Below are 16,070 nucleotides of genomic sequence, written 5' to 3'. Positions count from 1 at the left end.
GAGCTCGTTAGAAAGCTATTTGTTGGAATCGTACAGTTGTTGTAATTTGCGTCCTTGCACTTTCTCCTGGCGTCAGGACACTCGTGCGACTCTCCTACTTCGGAAGCCAGATTTCAATCTCCCTTGCGTTCTTCCGCGATCTTCACCGTTTTCTCAACTTCGCACGGACAGCTATTCTCCACAATGGATTTCGTTCATTCACAAGCTCACTTTAGTATCTCTACTTCTCTTCAATTAAGCTCACCCTCGTCCCCTCGATTCCCGCCAGCCTAACCTCCCTTCCGTCGCCTCCGCTAGCTTGTCGAGAAACGATTATCCCGTTCTCCGTGAACGCACGGAACCCATCCTGCTGCTCCACGTCCGCTGAAGATGGTGGTGAGAGGGCGGAGGAGGAATGGATAGGAGAGACATAGGAAGGTTCGATTGTAGTGAAGGAGAAAACCGGAGGTGTCTCGCTTGACTTTGACTTTGTCGGTGATGAATCGGAGGAGGACGAGGTGGGACGATGCAAGAACTATCGCCCCCCTCCACGTCAGTTGCGACTCCGAAAGAGAGATGAGAAGAGACAGAAACGCACAATAGCAGTATCCCCAATTTCGACTTCCTCCTCCGTCTCGAAACTCACCGCACCTCTCTTCGGATCCCCCGCCATAATCCTACAAACCAATTTCGCCTGACCCAAATCATTGGTGTCCCCGTCAGGTGAGAACAAAGCAGCGTAGAATTCCTTGTCCTTTGAGATATGTTTAGTAGTCATTTCGTTCGGATTCGACAGGGACGCTTCGAAGGGTGATGAAGAGTCTGTTGTAGAACCGAGGAAGGAAGACGAGGAGGGAAGGGCTTGGACAGAGGAGAGGAGCAGTTGGGCGGCGTTTTGGGAGGAAAGGGTTAGGAGGATGTTACCTCGCGAGCTACATCACACACGATGCCTCGTCAGCTGAGTGCGAGAAGAAGAGTGAGGAAGACAGAGAGAGGAAACGCACGAAGTAACGGTCGTAGTTGGACCAAATTCAGTTAGATTGCCGTAATCAATCTCAACCTCCGACTTTGAAGCGGAGGATGCGGTATCGACTATAGCGACTCCAACTGCGCCGGCCGACGATACTTTATCGTTATAGAACAGACTGAACGGAAGATTATCTGGTGAATGGAATGGCGTTGAAGTTGAAGTCATTCCCAGCTATCGCAATCTCAATTCGGGTTAGTACTTTCAGAGTCAGAGCAGGAAGATAGAGCGACGAGACTGACGGTAGAGGAGTTCGGGAACTGCGATAGAGCGGACAAGAAAGGTTGGATTCGATCTGCCGTGAAACAAACGATTTCTTTCACATCTTTTCGACTATCTCTCATCGTCACAATCAGTTCCATCTCCCACCGTCGTTGAGACCTACGATAGACTCACTCTATGTCCCTCAACTCTGGAATCTCCACCCCTCTCTCGCTCTCCTTTCCCTTCCCCGTCGAATATCCCTTACTGATCGAATTCAATTGATCCCCAAACGCCCAATTCTTATCTCCCTTCAGAAACTTCTCAAACTGTCTATTCTCGAACTCTAACTCCTCCTCCGTAGCTCTCCCTCCTGCACGAGGTTTGTGTTCTCTCCCTAATGAGACGTTTGGTCGACCGGTTAGGGAGGTTGAAAAAGGTATGACGGACTCTGTGGAGGAGGAGGGTCGATAGGTTGCTAGGGAGAGAGTGAAGGGTGGAGTAGACGTAGATGAGGTTGAGGGAGAGGGAAGAGGTTCGGCTAGACAACCGATTGAAGTTGGGGAGGAAGAAGAGAGGGAGGATTGTAACAATGGGAGGAGATCTTGTGGGAAATGTTTCGAGACGGCGTAGAGGGTTACTGCGGCAGGATTCGAGCTGGTGGAAGGGATCGAAGAGATGAGAGATCGAGGACAAGTTGAAGTAAAGGTAGAACTCGTCCAGATCGTTCTTCTGGCTTCTCTGAGTGGACGAGTGAGTTGTGGTATCCGCAACATAGCTTCTTGGCTGTCGAAGCGTGCAGTAGAGTGAATCGATCGGGAGAGAAAGTCATTTTCAGATCAAGCCGATCATCTCTCTCATTTTGACCTCATCACTCAACTCTCCCTTTCGCCAGACTAGCTCGAACCGAGGATGAATCTCCTTCCACGCGAAATCGATAAACTCCTCCTGCTCCATCAAGCCGGATTCCTTGCTCAAAAGCGATTAGCCCGTGGATGTTTACTCAATTTACCAGAATCTATCGCCCTCATCTCGCTCGTATTGCAGGAATTGGTCAGGGATGGGAAATACTCGGTCGCGGAACTGATGTCGATCGGTGAGTCGCGCTTCTTACGAGGAGGATGAGCGAGTTGGAGGAAAAGATGAGAGGATTTGCGAGAGTTTATCGCGAGGCAGCAACAGAATGGATTCGATCGGTGATAGACGGGAACGGAATCGATAAGATTTAGCTATAATGTCAAGCGGTCTTTGGTCGGCTTGGAAGGAGGCGAAGGACTTTCGCAACAAGTGGGGAGAAGCGACCTGTGACTGACTTCTCTCTCCACTCTCTGAATGCGCGTGCAGGCAAGAAGATCCTAGGTAGAGCTCAAGTACTACCGGCAAGTCACGTGTCCTGGCGCCCTTTGACCGCGAATGAAACCTCGGCTCACTCGAACTGGCTTCTTTGCTCTCCCTGCAGACGGTTCCCTACCTCCTACACGAGATCCAAATCGAAGCCACATTCCCGGACGGAGTCTTCCTCGTAACCGTCCATTCTCCGATCTGTTCCTTCTCCCCTCCCACTCTCGAACTCGCCCTCTATTCTTCTTTCCTCCCCCTTCCTCCACCTGGAACGTTCCTCGAGAATGAGGAACAGGAACCGGTCGTCAAGATGGAAGATATCCCCGGAGCGGTCGTGTGTAGAAAGGAGGAGATTGTGATCAATAAAGGGAGGGAAAGGGTTCGTTTACAAGTCACGAACACGGGGGATCGACCTATCCAAGTCAGTCGTATCTTTAACTCATCGGCTGCAGTGAGCGTGAGCTGATGAAGTAGAGAGTTGTCGGACAGGTTGGATCACATTTCCATTTCACGGAAACGAACAAAGCTTTATCGTTTGATCGAGAGAAGAGTTTCTTCAAGAGGTTGGATATCGCTGCGGGTACGGCGGTCAGGTTCGAACCGGGTGATACGAAGACTGTTACGCTTGTACAGATTGCAGGGAATCAATTAGTCACCGGTAGGCTCTGGCTCTTTTCTATCTCTCCTTCAACGGTGAAGTGACTCTCTTTCGCTGTTCGAACAGGTGGTAACAATCTCGTCAACACTGCCGCGACACTCATTACTCCGACTGCCGCCTCCCAGATTCTCTCGCATCTCATTTCCCTCGGTTTCCTCCACTCTCGATCTCCCTCTCTCCCCTCCTCTGATCCGTCCGTCATCGCTCCCTATTCGCTCTCTCGCGAATCCTACGCCTCCATGTTCGGTCCCACCGTAGGGGATCGTCTGCGACTCGGTGACACTTCACTCTGGATCGAAATCGAACAAGATTACACGGAATACGGAGACGAATTGAAATTTGGGGGAGGAAAGACGGTTCGAGAAGGGATGGGACAGAAGACGGGGACGACGGATAGGGAGACATTGGATTTGGTCATTACGAATGCGGTGGTGGTGGATTGGAATGGGATTTACAAGGTCAGTGCTCTCTTTCTCGGTTTGCTTTCTTTCGAGTGAGCGCATGGGTGAGAACGGGAAGAAGCTGATGTGATGAGTGATGGATACAGGCGGATATTGGAATCAAGAATCATAATATTGTGGGAGTTGGGAAAGCTGGAAACCCAGATGTCATGAAAGGAGTTACGGAGGGAATGGTGGTCGGAGTCAATACGGAAGTCGTTGCGGGAGAGAAGTTGATCCTCACGGCAGGAGCTATCGATGCGCACGGTGAGTGTTCGCTTCCTGTTGAATCGAGCGAACGAAGAGGTTGAGGTGGTCCGAGTTTTCGGTCCTGCCGCCATCTTGAGCTCGTTCCTATCGAATTTCTTGGCTCTCCGCTTCAGTCGAAATGTACTGACGATCTTTGTTGTCGACGTCGTCAGTCCATTACATCTGTCCTCAACTCTGCGAAGAAGCCCTAGCGAGCGGAATCGTGCGTCCCTCCTCGCGTCTTTCTCCCTCCTTTCCCTCACTGAACTCCCTCCTCTCTATCTCTTTCTCGTTCAGACGACTCTCATCGGAGGCGGTACAGGTCCTACAGCCGGAACCAAAGCGACAACCTGTACCCCATCTCAAACCTACATCAAAACGATGATGCGAGCTACCGATACCGTCGCGATGAATTTCGCTTTTACTGGGAAAGCGAACGATTCTGCAACGGTCGGGTTGGTCGAACAAGTCAAGTTTGGATGTGCGGGTTTGAAGTTACATGAGGTGAGCCAACCACTCTGGGAGATAATTTTCAAACATTTCCGAGCTCGATGAAAGTTTAAAGCTGACTCGAATTGTCCGACTACGCGATAGGATTGGGGTACGACACCTGCGACGATCGATGCGGCGTTGACTGTTGCCGATGAGCACGATATTCAGATCAACATTCACTCGGATACTCTCAACGAAGCCGGTTTCGTACAGGATACGATTGCAGCTTTCAAGGGAAGAACGATTCATACTTACCATACCGAAGGAGCTGGGTGAGTCAACCGGTTTCCTTTCCAATTCTTGGACGAAGCCAATATCGGAACTTGAGGAATTCCTTGCCGAGATGTCTTTCCTCGACCCGATCACCTCACTGACGAGATTTTACCTGTTTCACAACCTTCTTACAGTGGCGGTCATGCACCTGATATCGTGCAAGTCGCATCGCAGCCGAACGTTCTCCCGTCTTCGACGAATCCAACTCGACCATTCGCGTTGAACACTTTGGACGAACACCTCGACGTGAGTTCCTGTCTCTCCCTTTTCCTCTTTGCTTACGAGACTGTGGCAGCACATGACTAACCGGCTCCTCATCTACTCGACTAGATGCTCATGGTATGTCATCACTTGGATCGATCGATTCGTAGGTCTCTCACTTCCTTCTCTTCCTTTCGTCTCAAAGCTCACGCGGATACTCGCCTCAAACCTGTAGCGGAGGACATCGCATTCGCCGAATCTCGTATTCGTGGAGAGACCGTCGCAGCAGAAGATGTACTTCAAGACGACGGAACACTTTCGATCGTTTCGAGTGATTCTCAAGCTATGGGTCGAATCGGAGAAGTGGTTAGTCGAACCTGGAGGACTGCGAGCAAGATGAAAGAGGAACTCGGACCTTTGTCGACGGAATCGATTGAGGGAGTAGATAATGAGCGAGTCAAGGTGAGTCACTACTTTCGCTTTTTCGGTTTGTTGCGTCTCAGCTGAGTCCGCATCTTCGCTTGGAATAGCGCTACGTCGCCAAGTATACGATCAATCCAGCTCTCGCACATGGAATCTCGCACGTCGTCGGTGACGTTGCCCCCGGAAAACTCGCCGATCTCGTTTTGTGGACTCCCGCCAACTTTGGGATTCGTCCTGAAATGATCATCAAAGGTGGAGTTGTTGCTTGGGCAAACGTACGTCATTTTCCTCTACCCATGCTCGAGTAAGGCTGATCGTCCTCGTTTTCGTCGTCGATAGATGGGAGATGCAAACGCGGTAAGTCTGATTCGGACTTCCTCTCGACGATCGATCTATGCTGACGATCCTGATCGATTCTCTAGAGTATCCCAACTGTCGAACCTGTCATTGGACGTCCTATGTGGGCTACGCATCCTTCAGCTGCTCCGCTCTGTTCTTACCTTTTCGTGTCGCAACTCTCGATTGACTCCGGTGAGCTTTTCTCTCTTCTTGTCGGTTCATGTCCTGACCAGTCTGACTGATTCACCTCGATGATTCGATAGGTACTATCGCAACTTACGATCTCAAGAAAACTGCAGTAGCTGTCAAGAACTGTCGATCGGTTGGAAAGAAAGACATGAAGAACAATAATCGAATGCCGAAGATTACAGTAGATCCAGAATTGTACCGAGTACGTCCTCCTTCCCTTGCCGTTGTATCCAGTGAGAGAGAGAACCCTGACCGTATGAAACGTTTCGCGTTTATCTTGTTTCTCTTTCTTCAGGTCGAGGCAGATGGCGTTCACTGTACGGTTCCTCCCGCTACGAAAGTCGCGTTGTCAAAGGGTTACATGTTGTTCTAGTTACTTTTCGAGGGTGGGGTGAAATGCGCGCAAGTTGGTTTTCAAGTTGGGTCTTCTTTCTCCGAGTCGCCGTCTTCTTGTTATCCATTCTGATCCGACAGCGGCTTGATATCTATATCGAGTGCATTCGCGGCGTACTGGACTCACCTCAGAGAGCCAAGTCGTGAGCTCTCTGGAGCGCAAATCCACGCTGGTTCTCAGCGAGAAGGATAGTTGGAATTCGACCCAACGCTTCGCTCGTTGCAGAAGAACTCAATCAATTCGCACTGTAGTCTTTCATGCTGCTGCTCTCTCGTCTTCCAGAAAGAACCCGACATGGACTCGACCTCCCCTCGTAGCTGTCGCAAAATGAATCGAAGAGAAGATGAATCCGAGAGATTGATTTTGCAAACTTTGAGCGAGCTTGCTCTCTCGCAGCAAGAGGGTGCAGGATTGAGACAACAAAGCCTTGAAGGCCCGGGGATTCGATACAACAGTTCATTGAAGGCGCTTAGCCCAGATGATACGAAACGGATACAAAACGAAGAACCTGAACAACAAGCGCCAAACGAGACCTTTATCGGATCGAGACTACCTTGCTCAGGTGATTCAGCAAGGAGTACGAGGACTCGCAGGGAGAAGGAAAGAGTGCTCACGCCTTTGACCTTCCGTCATGCTAACAAACCTCGCTTTCTACCGTCCGTGTCACTTCTTCCTCAGTACTCTGTTTGTCTCTACACGAGTCTCAGTCCGTACACATAGAGATCCTTCTCGCCCTCGAACCCTTCAAACTTGTCAGGCCTCCTCCGGAACCATTCCAGTTTCTCGTACCTCAAATTACACCATTCCGCATCAAATTTGACTTGATCGATCTTGAGACCGTGTTTTTCTGCGAGGGGGAGAGCGTAATTCAAGGGCTCGAAGTCACCGTTGAAGTAGAGGTCTCCAACGGCCCTGTTGTAACATTCGACGATTTGAAGACGGAAAACTCGGATGAGGCGCGCGAGATTACTTGTGACGACGAGACCGAGTGATTTCGCTTTCTCCTCCATCTCGATAACTTGAGGTAACACATCCGAAGTCTTCTTGATCCAAGGCAAACTCCAATCTTGCATTTGGTTCAGATCGAGGTCGTCCTTGAGGAGAGCGAGATTTGGACGGCGACGAGACTTGTCCATGTCGCAATCCTCCTCCTGTGCTTCGTCAAAGTTGAACTTTCTCCCCCGTCTGATGCGGAGATATTTGAGAGTGAGGGTGCGGAGATGTGGAAGGCGATTGTCGAGATGCGAGAAGACTTCGTCGAGGTTCGGATGTTGCTGGGAATAGACGAGACTAAGAGAGACGAGATTGGAGAGACCGAGGAGATGTGACTGGAACGACATGGAGGCGAAGGGGGCATCAAGGTGAAGGTGGCGAAGATTAGGAAACCGACGAACTAGTTGTTCGATCAATTCGTTGTCGCGTGAAATGTAGATTTTTCTGAGGCTGAGTGAGAGTAAGTTGTGATCGAGGAAGTCGAGGATCGGTCGAAGGGTGTAGTGATAGTCTATCTGGAGTTCGACCGCAGAAATTGACGCTGCTGGAAAGATGTTGGAAGGCACAGACAGAGTTTCTGGGGATCCGACGGAATTGACGGCAATTTGCTTCACTTGATGTATTGGTGTTCGCTTGCTTTCATCCTCCTCCTCCTTTGGAATCGGCGGTACTTCGACGAGTCAGAGAAAAGGAATTCGGCTCAGACAAGCGAGTAACGAGGCATTGAGCGGAGTTTTCGTGAAACGACAGATCCGAAGGGAGGACAGGAGTTCTGGTTGACTGAGGCATCGAAAAGCGGTCACCTCCTCGTTCTCGTTGAAACGTAATTCGACGAGATTCGGGAGATGGCGTAAGACGTTTTCGGTGTCCATTGGGAAGTCCCAGTATGACGTGGCGTTCCAAACGAGTCGCTTCACAAGTTGACCTCGGTTCGGTTGAGCGTCGAGCGTCCGGTGGAGTGCAGTGAAGTTTCGCAAGGAGCGAATCGTGATCGTTTGGTAAACCGCTCGTTCTTGCGACGGTAGGAGAGATTTCGATATCGAATGAATCGTCAACTCTGAAGTTGAGTCTGCGAGTTCGAACGTGAGATCGAGCAGTTCCGCAGGCAGGCGAGAGAGGTGATCCATTTCAGTCTGTTCTCAGATAAGAACGAGTGTCAGTTTCGAGGATCTGCCGCTCGCTTGAGTCTAGAAACATTACCTTCTCGGATGATCTGGCCGGCTGAACAGCACCTGTACGTCCTTCGATAGAGCTAACTTTCATCTCCTAGATGAAGAGAAATGTACGACACCCGAGAGAGCGACTGCAGCAACAAAGAGTTCAGCAGGTTAGAGATATACCTCAGTGGCCATCGTATGAGCCTATAGCGGCCTCTGGGTTGCTGTGTTGGCTGCAGAGTCGAGAGTTCGGAGGAGGAATGAGGTTGAATGATGATTGGCTTTTTAATCGAGTTGCGTTCGTGCGTCTGACTGACCGGGCTGGCGAGTAGATTACGGCACCAGCGTTGAGTGCTCGAGGGCGCTGCTCGAGATGGTGGTCAAGAGTCGAGGAGGAAGAGAGATTTCGCACGAAGAAACTTTCCCCTCTTCCCCTCCTTCTCCGCACCTTCGTTCACCTACTTCGACCTCTAACAGTATGACCAGTGCACTACGATACTCGAGTGCGCGGCTCACCGAGTATGTACCGACTTTGTGGTGTTCTCTTTCTTCCTCTCGTTCCGGCAACTTGAATCGATTCTGAGCGGGCTCGCTCAGGAGGACTGCAAGGTAGCGTTTGGTGGTGCATATCGAAGTGAAGAAGCAGGAGAACGCACGGGAAATCGAGCTGGAAAAAACGATGCGAGCTGGACCGATCGAGCTCAGACTTTCGAACATGTTGTTCCTAGTTTCTGCCCTGCTCTCCTCGCTTTCAACGGTCATTACTCTCTGCAGTAGTATCCTGAGCCAATGGACAAGACGGCAAAGTGAGAAGTACTGTCAAGAGCAGACACTCGAGTCTGAGCGATTCTCGAGGAAATCGAGAGAACACCTCAGCAGCGGCAGAGCCGTGAGTTCTACTGAGCTCAATATTCGTGTATTGGAGACTTGTCTAATCTGGGTAGATTGTGTCGGCGTGCTTGGGGAGAAAGTGTACGACACAACGAGAGAGTGTAAAGAGTAAAAGCGAAACAAGCCGGCGAAAAGTAAATCGGAGAATTGACTGTTTCCTCGAGTAGTTCAGCACCTAATACAGAAAGACAGATACATGAAGAGAGTACTCACACCTTTGATCAACCACTTTGATGAGCTTATTGAACCTCGCTTTCTTAGAAACCGTTCTCCCACTCATCGCTCTCTTCCTCCTCTTCGAAACAGCTGTATTCTGACGGCGTCCTAAGCTTTAGACCCAGCACCAGACAATGATCTTGACGTTCAAATACTCCAACTCCATCGACCCTGACGTGAAACCACTTGAGATCCTTCCTGTCAAAATCGTCGTCGAGATTGATTTCGAGTCTGTTGATGTCGAGTCCATGCTTTCCGGCAAGCGAGAGCGCGTACAGCAGGGGATCTCGGCGATCGTGAAAGTAGAGAGTTCCGACCGCGCGATTGTAACATTCGACAATGGCGAGCTTGAAAACGCGGATGAGTTCGGAAAGATTACTTTTGACGATGAGATCGGTCTTTCGGGCTTTTCCCTCCAGTTTGACGACTTGCGGTAGGACGTCCGAGATTGTGCGGGACCAAGGTAACCAGAAGTCACCCATTTGCGACAGGTTCGTTACTTCGCCGAGAAGTGAAAGAGGTCTTGTGCGAAGATAGTCAAGCCGATCCTCGAATTCGTCTTCAGCATCCAACATGTCGAATTCATCACCTTGATCGATGTTGAGGTATGCGAGCTCGAGGGTTTGGAGGTGTGGAAGACGATGTAGCCCATTGAAGAGAATGTCGAGGTTTGGAGTTTGTTCGTAGTATGCGAGACCGAGAGAAACAAGATTGGTGAGAGCGAAAAGATGGGTTTGGAAAGAGGCAGACATGGAGGAGGACTCGAGATGGAGATGACGGAGGTTTGGAAATCGAGGGAGGAGATGGTCAATCGAGTGGCCGGAACCCCAGCTCTCGTCTTCATCTCGGAGTTTGAGTGAAGAAAGGTTCCGATCGAGAATGTCGAAGAGGGGAAGGATAGGGTTTTCGCGGCAGTTCTTAACGTCGAGGGAAGAGATGAGCGCCGAGGGAAAGAATCGACGAAGGGCAGACGGAGACGGAATGGAGGAGGAGCACTCGGAGTTAATAGCAATGAGCGGCACTTGGCGAGCTGGCGACCAAGGAATTGTGCCCTCCTTGCTGTCGATTGAGGAGAGTTCGACTAGTCGGAGAGTCGGAATTCGGCTGAGACAGTCGATGATTGACGAGTTTAACGGAGTTTCCAAGAAGCGACAGATGCGAAGTGAGGGCAACAGCTTCGGTGGTATCAAGAGGTGAAGAGCGCTTTTTTCGCTGCAGTGGCCGACTTCCATTTCGACAGATTCGGCAAATGGCGCAAGAATTTCTCGCTACCGAGAGTCTCGTTCCAGGAACTTGCGTATTTCCATACGAACCTCCTTGTGTGTTTTCCTTTGAGCGGGTGCGCTTCGAGCGTACGGACGGGCCCAGGCAAGTCTCGAGAGAAAGTGATCGTAATCGTCCCGTAGATCGCTCGTTCTTGCGAGGACAGAAGCGACTTCGAAATCGGATGAGACGTCAATTCCGACGTTGAAGCTGCGAGCTCGGAGACGTAGTCGAAGAGTTCGCTGGGCAGACGAGAGAGGGGATCCAATATTCGACCTGTTTTCGCGAGGGAGAGGAGTCATTTTCAGAAGTCCAGATCTTGCTTGAGGAGTGTTCCCACCTTTTCGAATAGCTCAGTCCCTTGCAGAGTATTGGAGTGCCCTCCTACAGACCAGTGTTGAATCTAAGAGATCAAGAACCAACCGACTGAGTCTGAGCGAACCGTTGCTACCGGGAGGGACTCGATAGCAGAGGGACGTACCTCGGAACTCTCTGACTGAGTGAACGCTAGCCTCGTTGTGATATCTTCGAGTGAAGAGTTGGAGAGAGTGAGGAGAGATCAAGTCGAATGACGAGTCGCTCCAATGTCGAGATAGGATCAGAGTGTTGGCTGTGACCGATGACGAGAGGGTTTTACACTCGATTCAGTGTCGCAAGCAGGATTTCCGAGAGGATGGTGAGAAGTCGAGGACGAAAAGGCGATGTCCCACAAAATCTCGCTCCTCTTTCCTCTCCTTCTTGACATTCCTTGATCTAACTCGTTGTGTTGCGAGACACATAAGCTTCTGTTTGAACCCGCTCTGCTGAAACCAGAATTTCTGATCTTTTTAGACCTCTCGTCCGAGCGACTTGCTCTGGTTCTCTCGACCCTTCAGAATGTCAGCTACCAGGAAGATGCGTTCGAGAAGAATCAAGAAGCACGAGAGCGTTGAAAGTGGACGGGAAATCAATTACTTAGCTGAAGTGATTGAGCTCAGCTCGGAATCTGAACATCGTTTGACGTTCATCTTCTCCCGCTCTCCCGCAGTTCTTGGTCCCACGATGGGAATGGCAGCGCATACGCAAGGCTGTGGATCCCAGTGCAGCTCCTGCAGAAACTGAAGGTCAGACCGTAGCGGAAGCCAAAGCGTTGACTTTCAAAACATGACCGTCGCAAACCCGGGTGGAGAGCAGTGCTCGTGAGTGCTTGATGGTGCGATAGACAAGAGCCTACTAGGCTCTGACCCTCTACTGGGAGCCCCGAGGGAGAAGCGAAGGCAACTGAGAGCGAAAAGACACAGATTACAAGACCGGGAAAAGTAATTTTGGAGAACCGACTGTTCCCTCGGCACTTTAGCTCCCATCTCACGGGGCTGAGAAGTGAAGCAAGAGAGTGCATATCTTCACTGTCCACATTCCTAGTCAACCTCGCTTTCTTCCGAACCCCAGTTCGACTCTCCATTGCTTTCTTCTTCCTCTTCCTCTAGATCACTATCTATCGACTTCGTCCTCAGTCTTAATCCCATTGCCATACAATACTCTTCGACTTCGATTCCAGCATCTCCATCGACCCTAACGTAAAACCATTCGAGATCTTCCCTGTCGAAGTCGTCCTCGTCGAGATTGATTTCGAGTCTGTTGATGTCGAGTCCATGCTTCTCGGCGAGAGAGAGAGCATATCGCAAAGAATCCTTGCGACCGTAGAAGTACAGTTGTGCGACAGCGCGGTTGTAACATTCGAGAATTGCGAGCTGGAAAACTTGGATGAGTTCCGGAAGATTACTGTCGACGATGAGACCGAGGGATCGCGCTTTCTCCTCCATCTCGATGACTTGCGGCAAGACGTCCGAGATCGATTCAGACCAAGGCAGGCTCCAACCGTCCATCTCGCACAGGTTGGAAATTTCGCCGAGGATCGTAAGGTAATTCGAGTCGTGATAACTCTCCCCGTATTCAAATGCCCTCTCTGCGTGTGTCATGTCAAGCTCGTGACCTTTTCCGACGTCGAGGTATGCGAGGTCGATCCTGCGAAGGTGCCGGAGTGAGTCGAGACGCGAGAGGAGGTGGTCGAGATTGGGTGCTCGTTCTGTGTAAACGAGACTGAGGGTAACGAGGCTGGAGAGACTGAGCAGATGAGTTTGTAAAGAGTTGGAGACGAAGGGAGGATCGAGGTGGAGATATCGAAGGTTCGTCAATTTAGGGAGAAGGTGGTCAATTCTTTGGTTGCGCAAATCAACTCGATCATCGCATCGTAGTCGGAGGAAGGAAATATTTTGATCGAGAACATCGAAGAGGGAGAGGAGAGGGTATGATTTCTGAGAGATTGTGATGTCGAGGGAGGAGATGGAGGCGGTCGGGAAGAATAGAGAAATGACAGTCGGCGACGGAGGGGTATTGTGGTAATCGGAATCAATAGCGACGTGAAGCACTTGACGAGCAGGTGCGGAACAGTTTTCGCCCTCCTTGATTTTGATCGAGGAAATCTGAACGAGGCGGAGGGTCGGAATGTGGCTGAGGCAGTCGACGATCGAGGTGTTGAGCTGAGTTCCCCGGAAGCGACAGATACTGAGGGAAGGTACAAGCTGCGGTCGTTTGAGAAAGTGAAGGACTTTGTACTCGTCGAAGTCCTCGAACTCGATTTCGACCAGATTTGGCAGATGGCGCAAGAGTTTTTCACCGTTACTCTCCGTTGGCCAGGACTTCGGATAACGCATGACGAGTCTCTTTGTGTGCTTCCCTTGGTACGGTCGATTATCGAGCATTTCGAGGAGCTTTAAGAGCTTGGCGGACGAGAAATTGATCGTGATCGTTCGAAATATCGCTCGTTCTTGCGAGAGTAGAAGCGACTTGGAGATCGGGCGAGACGTCAATCTTGGGTCCCGAGTTGAAGTCTCGGCTGCGAGCTCAAAGATGGAGTCGAGGAGTTCGCCAGGCAAGCGAGAGAGGGGATCCATTATGACCTGTCCTCGCAAGCGGAGTGAGGTTGACTTCAGATTCCCGGATCAATGGTGCGGAGCATTCCCACCTTTCTGATCGACTCGGCGTCTGGCAAAACTCCTGAGCGTCCTTCAATCGTCTCTTGATCGAACTGGGAGATCAAAGGTGGAAGTAACGGAGTATGAGCAATAGGCTGCAGTAAGGAGGGACTAAATAGCATAGGGACGTACCTCCAAGCTCCCTGACTGACTTGACGGTGGTCCCAATGTAGTATCCTCGCGTGTAGAGTTGGAGAGAGCGAGGAGAGATCAAGTCCAATCACGCGTCGCTCCGCAAGCAGGATAGGATCGAAGGGTTGACTCTGATCGATGGTGAAAGGGTTCAAGACTCGTTCCGAGTGTCGCGAGCAGAGTTTCCCAGCGGTCGGTGAGAAGTCGAAGATGAAGATGGGATTTTCGCACAGAACTCGACTCAAATCCTCCTCTCCTTCGTCTATCTGCGTCGATTGCTCCATCGAACAGCGAGCCATCTGAGCTCTCGGTCGAGCTCGTTCCGCCGGATCCAGAATCTCTCGTATCGCTTTCGACTCGGCTTTTGAAGCGACTCGCTCTCGTCTGTCCGACTACGAAGGGCGTCAAACACTCGGAGAGACGGTCTACAAGTGGCAGAGGATTCAAGCAGCTAGGTCAGGCCTGGAAAGGTTCATCGGGACTGGCGACGGGGCTGCCAAAACAGTCGAGCTCGGAATGATCTCAAAGTTGTCGTTTCGAAGCTCTGACCTGATACTCGTCTCCATCCATGTTCTGATTCCCAAGTCCACGAGAAGGGAAGTCAGACTGGAGATAGTTTCTTGCAGAGAAGTCGGCGAGGCCGTAGAAGCACTAACTTGAAATCGCTGGCCTCGAGAACAACCGAAAGCTGCAAATGTGCATTGCCTGGTGAAGCCGCGATGTTCCGACACAATTGCTAACACGCTCAAGATCCTGTCGAAGACACTGAAGGGCTGATTGCAGGAAGGAGAGTGGGGAGAGCGAGATTACGAAGCGACACAGAGGCTGAATTGAATTCGGGGAATTGAGGCGCTTCTAGACACTTTGTCAGGTGGGTCAGCGGGCGCTGTGTTGCATCAGGAGAAAAAGAGAACGAACCGGCTCGAAGGCATGTTTCTCCGACCCTACAGGTCATCCTGCGAGTCGCTTCTCCCAAGATTCTGATGCTTCGATCCGATTAAACTCTCCACCGTTCCCTGTTCTTCTCCTTCCTCTTGCTCCGATGCACTCTACAACCTTTCTATCCTGACTCTCAGACCGTACACAAGACCAGGTCCCATCCCGCCAACTTCGTCGAGTTCAACTTCGAACCATGCGAGATCCTCCCTGTCGAAATCGTCCTCGAGATTGAGTTCGAGCCTGTTGATGTCGAGTCCATGCTTCTCGGCGAGGGACTGAGCGTATCGCAAAGAATCCTTGCGACCGTTGAAGTAGAGATCTCCGACTGCTCGGTTAAAGAATTCGAGGACCTGGAACTGGAATTTTTCGACGAGTTCCGAAACGTTACTCTTGGCGACGAGTCCGGCTGCTCGGATTCGTTCCTCCATTCCGGTAAGCTCCTCCATAATCTCCGAGATTGTTCGACCGCAGCCCTGCCTCCAATCCTCCATATCGGACAAGGCAGTAGCGCCTTTCAGAAGGGAGAGATGACCAACTTCGGCCGGAACTCTCAATTCTTTCTCCGCTCCATTTATGTTCAACTCGTAGCCTTGAGACATTCTGTAGTTGAGAGTGAGAGTACGGAGGTGTGGGAGTCGATCCAGATGAGAGAAGAGGGAATCAAGATCCGGAGTCTGGCGGCAGTATGTGAGGCTGAGAGAGACGAGTTTAGGTAGATAGAGAAGATGGGTCGTCAGGGAGTCAGAATAGAAGGGTGAGTCGAGGTGGAGATGACGGAGGTTCGGAAATTGAGGTAGAAGATGGTCGATCGGTTCGTTAAGTTCGAGCTTGGACTTCGCGCGTAGTCGAAGACAAAGAAGACTCGAACCGACTGTCTCGAGGAGAGGAAGAATAGGGTTTCGGTAGTGTAGATCAATGTCGACAGAAGAGATGGATGCCGAGGGGAAGTATTGAAGGAGTTTAGACGGAGACTGCAAGGTCCCCAGGGTTGTGACGGCAATCTGAAGCACTTGAGGAGCTGTCGTCCAGTTGTATTCCTCCTCCTCCCTGCTAGTTTCGAATCGGGAAACTTCGACAAGTCGTAGAGTCGGAATTCGGCTCAGAGAGTCAAGAATCGAAGAGCTGAACTTTGTGTGGATTAGGCGACAGATCCGGAGTGAGGGCAGAAGTTTAGGATCTTCTAAGAATTGGGAAGTGGCTCCGTAGCAGTACCCGAACCCCAATTCGAGGAGATTTGGTAGATGGCACAAAAGCTGTCC

The 16,070-nt window shown here is 50.9% G+C and overlaps 6 protein-coding genes across 6 annotated transcripts; 1 reads left to right on the top strand and 5 right to left on the bottom strand.

Annotated features, from left to right (window-relative positions):
- Window positions 1–220: 220 nt before the first annotated feature.
- On the bottom strand, window positions 221–1,983 carry JCM6883_005582 (uncharacterized protein; the record flags this gene model as incomplete). Its single annotated transcript, XM_076633137.1, has 5 exons — window positions 221–514; window positions 578–911; window positions 984–1,180; window positions 1,249–1,339; window positions 1,403–1,983. The coding sequence occupies 5 exons, from the start codon at window positions 1,981–1,983 to the stop codon at window positions 221–223; spliced, it is 1,497 nt and encodes a 498-aa protein (XP_076486892.1).
- Window positions 1,984–2,119: 136 nt separating this feature from the next.
- JCM6883_005581 (uncharacterized protein) lies at window positions 2,120–6,185 on the top strand (the record flags this gene model as incomplete). The annotated part of the gene is made up of 17 exons (XM_076633136.1): window positions 2,120–2,303; window positions 2,552–2,586; window positions 2,667–2,969; window positions 3,038–3,206; window positions 3,273–3,664; window positions 3,754–3,913; window positions 4,069–4,118; window positions 4,193–4,399; window positions 4,490–4,659; window positions 4,795–4,906; window positions 4,991–5,027; window positions 5,097–5,323; window positions 5,392–5,559; window positions 5,624–5,641; window positions 5,707–5,815; window positions 5,887–6,014; window positions 6,108–6,185. 17 exons carry the CDS (start codon window positions 2,120–2,122, stop codon window positions 6,183–6,185), a joined length of 2,547 nt encoding a protein of 848 aa, XP_076486891.1.
- Window positions 6,186–6,898: 713 nt separating this feature from the next.
- JCM6883_005580 (uncharacterized protein) lies at window positions 6,899–7,546 on the bottom strand (the record flags this gene model as incomplete). Its single annotated transcript, XM_076633135.1, has 1 exon — window positions 6,899–7,546. One exon carries the CDS (start codon window positions 7,544–7,546, stop codon window positions 6,899–6,901), a length of 648 nt encoding a protein of 215 aa, XP_076486890.1.
- Window positions 7,547–9,504: 1,958 nt separating this feature from the next.
- Window positions 9,505–10,215, bottom strand: JCM6883_005579 (uncharacterized protein; the record flags this gene model as incomplete). Its single annotated transcript, XM_076633134.1, has 1 exon — window positions 9,505–10,215. One exon carries the CDS (start codon window positions 10,213–10,215, stop codon window positions 9,505–9,507), a length of 711 nt encoding a protein of 236 aa, XP_076486889.1.
- A 1,908-nt stretch (window positions 10,216–12,123) lies between these two features.
- JCM6883_005578 (uncharacterized protein) lies at window positions 12,124–13,467 on the bottom strand (the record flags this gene model as incomplete). The annotated part of the gene is made up of 1 exon (XM_076633133.1): window positions 12,124–13,467. The coding sequence occupies one exon, from the start codon at window positions 13,465–13,467 to the stop codon at window positions 12,124–12,126; it is 1,344 nt and encodes a 447-aa protein (XP_076486888.1).
- A 1,454-nt stretch (window positions 13,468–14,921) lies between these two features.
- On the bottom strand, window positions 14,922–15,410 carry JCM6883_005577 (uncharacterized protein; the record flags this gene model as incomplete). The annotated part of the gene is made up of 1 exon (XM_076633132.1): window positions 14,922–15,410. One exon carries the CDS (start codon window positions 15,408–15,410, stop codon window positions 14,922–14,924), a length of 489 nt encoding a protein of 162 aa, XP_076486887.1.
- Window positions 15,411–16,070: the final 660 nt, after the last annotated feature.

The sequence above is a fragment of the Sporobolomyces salmoneus genome, assembly GCF_050403485.1.
Source record: "Sporobolomyces salmoneus JCM6883 DNA, S_salmoneus_JCM6883_v1_ctg34, whole genome shotgun sequence".
Lineage (NCBI taxonomy): Eukaryota > Fungi > Basidiomycota > Microbotryomycetes > Sporidiobolales > Sporidiobolaceae > Sporobolomyces > Sporobolomyces salmoneus.
Note: the sequence above shows the minus strand (reverse complement) of the source record. Positions and strands in the feature narration are given on the sequence as shown.